The sequence below is a fragment of the Apis dorsata genome, unplaced genomic scaffold (assembly GCF_000469605.1).
Source record: "Apis dorsata unplaced genomic scaffold, Apis dorsata 1.3 scaffold_429, whole genome shotgun sequence".
NCBI lineage: Eukaryota > Metazoa > Arthropoda > Insecta > Hymenoptera > Apidae > Apis > Apis dorsata.
In genome coordinates this window covers 147,425-154,937 of record NW_006263682.1, presented here as the reverse complement: position 1 = coordinate 154,937, position 7,513 = coordinate 147,425, and the positions used below count along the sequence as shown (strand labels likewise).

The 7,513-nt window shown below is 21.7% G+C and overlaps 3 protein-coding genes across 5 annotated transcripts in view; 2 read left to right on the top strand and 1 right to left on the bottom strand.

Annotated features, from left to right (window-relative positions):
* The window catches only part of LOC102671494 (pyruvate kinase-like), a 9,352-nt gene extending 8,508 nt beyond the window's left edge, over positions 1-844 (top strand). Inside the window, exon 8 of the mRNA XM_006619615.2 lies at positions 483-844. Coding sequence (XP_006619678.2) covers positions 483-495 — 13 coding nt within the window. The 3' untranslated portion in view covers positions 496-844. The remainder of the gene's footprint in view (positions 1-482) is intronic.
* An 809-nt stretch (positions 845-1,653) lies between these two features.
* Positions 1,654-4,164, top strand: LOC102671371 (eukaryotic translation initiation factor 1A, X-chromosomal). The gene is made up of 5 exons (XM_006619614.2): positions 1,654-1,985; positions 2,211-2,294; positions 2,534-2,770; positions 2,901-3,001; positions 3,173-4,164. The coding sequence occupies exons 1-5, from the start codon at positions 1,970-1,972 to the stop codon at positions 3,176-3,178; spliced, it is 444 nt and encodes a 147-aa protein (XP_006619677.1). The 5' UTR covers positions 1,654-1,969; the 3' UTR covers positions 3,179-4,164.
* A 1,961-nt stretch (positions 4,165-6,125) lies between these two features.
* LOC102681644 (ankyrin-3-like) overlaps positions 6,126-7,513 on the bottom strand; it is an 80,239-nt gene continuing 78,851 nt past the window's right edge. For all 3 annotated transcript variants that reach the window (XR_004151045.1, XR_004151046.1, XR_004151047.1), the window contains one exon: positions 6,126-7,513. This exon is cut by the window's right edge and continues 1 nt beyond it. The gene's annotated coding sequence lies outside the window, so the exon portion shown is untranslated.

Sequence of the window (7,513 nt, the reverse complement as noted above, 5' to 3'; positions counted from 1 at the left end):
TTATAAAAATTATTGAGATAATATTTTGTAAAAAAATTAAATTATTAAACTTTTACTACAAATATATTAATATTTAAATTTTGAAAAAAAATTTATATAATAATTAATAATTTAATCTAAGTAGTTCTATTTTATTATATTGAATTTTGAAATTTTAAAATGTTTTAAATTATTTTACAAACAATTAATCAAATTCTTAATTTGACTAGCAAGAAATTCTGTAATTATTTGATCATATAAAAATATTTTCAGAGAAAACATTCAGTTTTTTTCTTCTCTCCATTTTTGAGTGTAAAAATGTAATCCTTTAAATTTGTTGTGTGTATAATGTAAGTATTATTACTGTAAAGTGTTCGCAATACTAATACTATATTTTTAAATATTTTTTTTTTGTATATTTTGTATATTTTTTTTGTTTTTTTAAATAATTTCTATAATAAAAAAAATTTTAAATAATTTTGTAATATGTATTTTTTTTTTAGGACGGTCGAATAAATATACATTGGATTATAAAGGATTCAAAATATTTGATAAATTTAGATTTTGGAAATTCAATATATAATTAATATTGTATAACAGTGTATGATATACATAGTAAAATCATTGAAAGCGTAACAATTTAAAAATATATCAGTAGCTACAGTATTATTGCCATTATAATAACAAATACCTCGATAAATTCAGCATACCAAAATATACATATGTATGTATAACATACATATGTATAAATGTATATTCATACATATATATAAATGTATATTGTTGTATATACATATACATGTATATATACACACATATACAATATCATTGTTAAATGATAAAATAAAGTAATTATTTAAAATAATAAATTATTGAAACTTTTTAATTATTTGCTATCTCCCCTGATTTAATTTCTGTATAAAAATAGATAAAAAAATTTATTTTATTTTAACGTTTTTTAATTATTTTTTTAATTTATTAAAAAATAGAATTCTATTATTATTATATTAATATGATAAAAAATAAGATATATTTTAAATGATTTGTTACATTTTTTTAATACTTGATATCATTTTGCAAAATATTCAAACTTGAATTATGAAAATCGAAAAATTATTAATTTAGAAGATAATTAATTGTACATTAATATTGTATTATTATGACTGAATATTATACCATTTTATTTAATACTAATTATGAAATTATGACATATTTGTTATACTTATTTTTTATGATTTCAATTCTTTGAGTTATTATTTTCAAAAAGTATAGAAAAAAAATACAAAAATTATAAATTAATTATATCTAATTTATATATATATAAAATATATGAAAATATATAGATACATAGAAAAATTAATTTTGATTTCGCGTTTGAATCTCAAAGTTTCAATTTATTATTATAACAGAATATAATATTCAAAATCAATCATGGAACGAGGATATGGATAAATGCGACATTATCTATAATTATTAATCATTTCTGGATAGTGAATATTCTTAAATATCTTTAATATTCGAGAGATGGCGCTGAGTGTCAATTTTTATTCTTTTCTTATTTGATTTTCTTATCTATGTATTTTTAGTTTCATTTATGATATTCAGAAGATGGCGCTGATACTTGAATTTTTACTCTATCTTTGTCTTCCCACTATTTACTTTCTTTATCTATACTTGTTCTTGCCGCGTGACCATAACGAAGTATAAATTAGTCAATGAAATATCTAAATTTTAATGAACTTCGGATTTCATGTCATAATCAAAATATTATAAAAATTTTGAAAGTAATTTTTGTAATAAAAAATTTATTCATTTAAATTATAAATGAAAAAAATTGTTTTGAGTTTCATATATTTGACATTTTTGAGTAGTCCATGTCTTTCCCATGAGGTGTTTAGTGGTGCAAAACCAGAACATTGAGTATCTTGATCTTTCTTATTGTTTAAATTTATTATATATTTACTGAATAAGCACTTTTTATTAAATCAACATGCCGAAAAATAAAGGTTTGTAATTAACTATATTTTTTTTATATTTTTTTTATGTTTGCAAATTTTATAGATTTATGTGTAGACAATCGTAAAATTTTTGTGCAATGTGGTTAGTTTGTTTTAACCTATTAGTGTCAAATTTTTCTTTGATATTGTTAAATATATCATGATAGAAAATTGAACATTTTTTTATTTACAAAAAAAATTAGAATACTAATCTTCAAATTTATTTAACTTTAGGAAAAGGAGGTAAAAATAGGAGAAGGGGAAAAAACGAAAATGAAACTGAAAAAAGAGAATTAGTTTTTAAAGAAGATGGACAAGGTAAAATTTTAGTAGAATATTTATCATGATGTTCTATATTTTGACATTTAAATTTTTTAATTTTTGTTATTTAATTATTAATCTTGTTATTAAATATTATTCATGATTAATATTAACAGCATTTTAAACACTATAAAATAATATTTTGTAATTTAAAAAAGTTTTAATACATATAATATAAATATATCTACATATCTTTTATATATATCATTTATATATATATATATCTTTTATTTTAGAATATGCACAAGTCACAAAAATGCTTGGTAATGGAAGGTTAGAAGCAATGTGCTTTGATGGTGTGAAAAGATTGTGTCACATTCGTGGAAAATTACGGAAAAAAGTATGGATTAATCAAGGAGATATAATATTAATTGGTTTGCGAGATTATCAGGATGCAAAAGCAGATGTCATATTAAAATATACATCAGATGAAGCTCGTAATTTGAAAACATACGGTGAATTCCCAGAAACTGGTAAGTATTCATGTTTTAATTGTTGAAATGAAAAATAAAAATATATTCAAACTATCAAATATTTATAATTATTACATTTTTAAATATTTACTTGAAAATTAAATTTTATTTTTACTTTTTATACTTTCAGTTCGCATTAATGATACTGTCACCTTTGTGGAAGATGGTTTTGATGAAGATATTGAATTTGGTGATGAAATTAGTGATGATGATGAAGATGATGTTGACAATGTGAGTATTTAAGATTTTAACATTTTTAATAAGATTTATAAAATATTATTATTTAAAAATTTTTATTTATTAATAAATTATTATTTAAAAAGAAATTTAATATATTCTTATTTTTTTATATTCTATAATTATAATACTATTTGTAAATAAAATAATATTTTAACTTTATAGATCTGATGATCTTCAGTATAAATATACTTTAAAGATATGGTACAAGAATGCATGAAGACATCTATTTGTTTTACAAGATATTATCATTTGTTGTGTAATTAAGATATTGAAATTTTTTGAAATAAGTAGTCAATTTTCTGTATCTATAAATAAATTTTCACTTGTCTGTGTAATATTGTGTTACAATTTAAAATTAGATCCTGAATTTTCAGGATCTGTAATTGTCATTAGATTTATGGTATTCACTATAAAAAGCCTGTCTTTTAATTTCATATGACTTCGAAATTTCATTTTGAATGGATATTTGATTATAATTGTTTTTTTTAAATTAATTTAAATTTAAAGATCTGTATTAAAATTCAATATAAGAATAATTACGTTATCTAGCTAAATTGAATTAAATAATTATGTATTTATGTATAATATCAATATATTTTTCTGATAGCAAATTTTTTTTATAATTTTTTCTTTAATAAGTGACAATTAAATATATGTACTGTTATTACAATTTTGAACAGGGAAAATAGTGAACACCATATATCATTGCAATTCTATATGTGTCAAAGCATTTCATTGACTCCATCTGTTATATAGATACATAACTTCTGAAGAAGATTGTTTATGTAATTATGTTTAAAAATACTTGGATGTAATTTTAAGATCGAAATCATTGTGAATGATAAAAGCAATATATAACTATTAATATTAATACAAAATTTTACTGAAAAATATTTGTTAAAAACAAAACAGTAAATCTTAACAGTAACAGATGAATTGCTTTCTAAGAGTTATATTTATTTTAAAAAAATATTATTTGTTATGTATCAGATTACTTATAAATATTATTATTTCATTCTTCTATACTTTGTATTAAAAAAATTGTCAGAACATTCAAATCGTGTTAACTGCTGTATAAAATATTAATTCCACAAATATGTAAATGAAATTAATGTCAACTGTTAACAACGAATAAAAATATATAAAATAATAAATTTAATTTGTTTATTTGAATACATAAAAGTATATCATCACCTTTTATTTGTTAAATAACTTAGATCAATATCAAATAATCTATTATTATAATATTTTATATACGTTATATATATATATTTAATTTTTAAGTAATTTTATAAAATATATTTAAAAACTTAAAAATGTGATAAATTGTAAAACTTTATATAATCAATGTAATTTATACATTTTCAAAAATTAGAATGTGATAATCAGAATTGGGTATATATTCATATTTTTGATTTATATTTTTGTAAATACATCAAGGATTGTGTTGTAACAGTTTATTTATTACATTGTCGTTGATAACTCTATCACACAATAGTATATGATAAAATCATACCTTTTTTTCATTTTTGTTATTCTTTAATATCATATGCCATACAATGGCTTTATAATTTTAATATAACATCATAATAATTACGGAGAAGATCAAGCAGAGAAAAATTAGAATAGCTATAGAGCTTGTACTTACATGTTATTCACAAAACCAAAACCATGAAGTGTATAAAATTACGTTTAGAGCTAAAAGCGCACTGATGCGATACTGAATGTTAAATACATTTGATTTAAACGCATGTATATGAAACGTCATCAAATTTCTCTCTTTATATATTTTATTTAATAAGTAATAATTTTTTTTGCGAAATCGTAGTAACAGAACAATTATGAGATATTAAAGCGAGTCTATTATAAACTTTAGTCACGGTGCCAACGTTTATCTCATAAATTTAAGTCAAATTCTATAATGATCCTTATATATTACATTAGAAGAATTAGCTATTACATTTCAGAAATATTATTAGTAAAAGTTAGAATTAAATAAACGCATTAATATTTCAAACATTTAAAATATTTCATTCGTATTCAAGTTTTTGAGGATTGAAATAGATTTATCTTACCATATCATTGTTTTAAGAATATGGTGGATGTTAAGCTTAGGCAATAATACAAAATGTATATATATTTTTTATAGCGTAACATTACTGGCTTACAGAAAATATTGGTGCAAAAAATTTATTATTATGATTTTATAATTTATAAAGATTTATATTCATTATATAGACAAACAGACAAATACTCTATATAGAATAAGAAAACAATATAAAAATTTTTCCAATTAAGAATTTCGTTATTGCCTTATGCGCATTATATTTAATAATTATTATTAGAATTGTATATATATATTTACATAATATTTGTATTAATATAATTTAATTTTTTCAAGAAAATAAATAAAACTAAAATTTTTGTTTATATATAATTTTTAAGAAATTATAAATAAGATTTGTATTTGTAATTTAAATACTTTTTTCAATAAATACTTTTTTCAAAAATATGTTTTTCAAATAAATAATATTAAATCTCTTATATTAAAAAATAGAAGAATAAGAATTAATTATATTTTTATAAATTTGATTCATTTGTATTTTTATTAGACAAATTATGAATAAACAATAAATTAGCCAGTGAAGTTACGTGGTCGACGTTTAGAAGATATTTAATATTTTTTATCAATGTACTCAATAGAGTGTAGATATTAGTAAAAAATTGTACTAGTATACTGCAGAAAAATGACAGTGAATAAAAAAAGTCTGTCAATAATAGTTTTGTCGTGTTACATCAATTTGCGGTCTCGTGTAAAAGGGAAAATAGTTTTTTGTTTTGTAATACAAATAATGTATTGTAACAGTCGGAATATTTAAATGCCAGTATCGCAACGTCCGTAATAAGTTACAATAAATGTTACGACAATACATAGGAGCATAATGTTTTATTTTGATGCGTGTGTGATTGTGCCTTTGGTCCTTAGGTCAGATAGGCTCTAGGCAAGTCTATTAAACATAGAATAACAGTCATTATAGATAATAATTTATAAACTTCAGATGCATAATTATATCTTTTCAATATATTATACATTAATAGAATACCTTATTTATTATATATATGTATATTTATGTATATGTATATATATATATATTTTTTCCTTTTAAATACATACTATATACGATTCCTTTCTGTGCCTTTTAAAACTGTGTTATACATTGAAAGCTAACGCTGCTTAAATATTAAGTGTTTCGCGAGTCATAAAAGTTTAAACAACACATTTCTTTTTTTCTATAATCATCATGTCATTTTACCTTTTTTTTTTCTCTTTTACAATAATTATAATAATTTACATGATTTCACGAAGGATAGATCGCCGATTAACATTCCTTCTGATTTTATGATTTATGCGTGTAACATTCGTCCAATGATTCTGCTATATAAATAAAATATTCATGTTTTAATCTTGCAATTATTACAATCGTATAATAGTACATTTATATAAGTTACGCTAAGAAATTATCATATATACAATTAAAAATTGTTAGGAAATATTCTTTTAAATAAGTTAAATTTACATTACGATTCATAAAAACATTCACATTTCTTGTCGCTACTCAAATCGGAAATAGACGATATCCGATATTTTCTTAAGAATTTTCAATCTTACATTTTGTCTGGGGATTTCCAATGATTCGAATAACAACAAGAAATCATTTTTTTTTCTTTTTTTTTTTAGAATTTGTATATGTGTGTGCAGTTCATCGTCAAAAAATGTGACTCAAGTGTTTGCTGACCTATCAAGCGCTGTATTGCATGGATAGATATACAATCATTCTAAAGCTAAAATGAACTGCCAAATGGCGAGTTATGCGAAGTCACTGTAAGATCTATTTTTTTTTTTCGATACCATCGTCTTCACCTATCTTTCTTTCAATTTTCAAAAAATGTTTACAAATATATATCGCCGTAATGTTGGTCGGACTTGCATCTCTCAGACGAATATTTTTTTTTTTTTTTTTTCCATTGTTTTTTGTCCACATTTTGTTATCGTAAGCGTTTTTACTCCTTCGTTAATTTTCTTCTTCTGTTTCTTTTCGCTTTGAACAACACGAGAAAGGCGTTGTACATGGACGGGTTGGCTTAGTGAAGACTAGCGAAATCGGCTAGTCGGACTAGCGATGATATTATTTAATAGCAAGATTAAACGTAAATATAATATAAGGCAACTCAATAACCGAAAGGCAAGCAAATTCGAAGCGTAGGCCATGAGTATGATAATAAAGTATCGTGCACATATTTTTCACGTATTTTCACGAAGCATTGCGAGAATAATCCACGATATTATCTGACATACATGCGAGCAAGATCGAAAGATTCTTTTTTTTTTCTATGCTCCTGTTTTAATTTTCTAAAAGATAATCTCATTTGACGTTCGAGGATACGCCAAATTAGATAGATGTTTTCATTCAATTATAGTACTAAAGAATTTATATTTAAACG

What these genes read in the sequence shown, in the direction of transcription:
- LOC102671371 (XM_006619614.2), top strand. An exon ending in TTTTAAAGAAGATGGACAAG is followed by an intron (nt 2,295 to 2,533) that starts GTAAAATTTTAG and finishes CTTTTATTTTAG; the next exon opens with AATATGCACAAGTCACAAAA. An exon ending in CGGTGAATTCCCAGAAACTG is followed by an intron (nt 2,771 to 2,900) that starts GTAAGTATTCAT and finishes TTATACTTTCAG; the next exon opens with TTCGCATTAATGATACTGTC.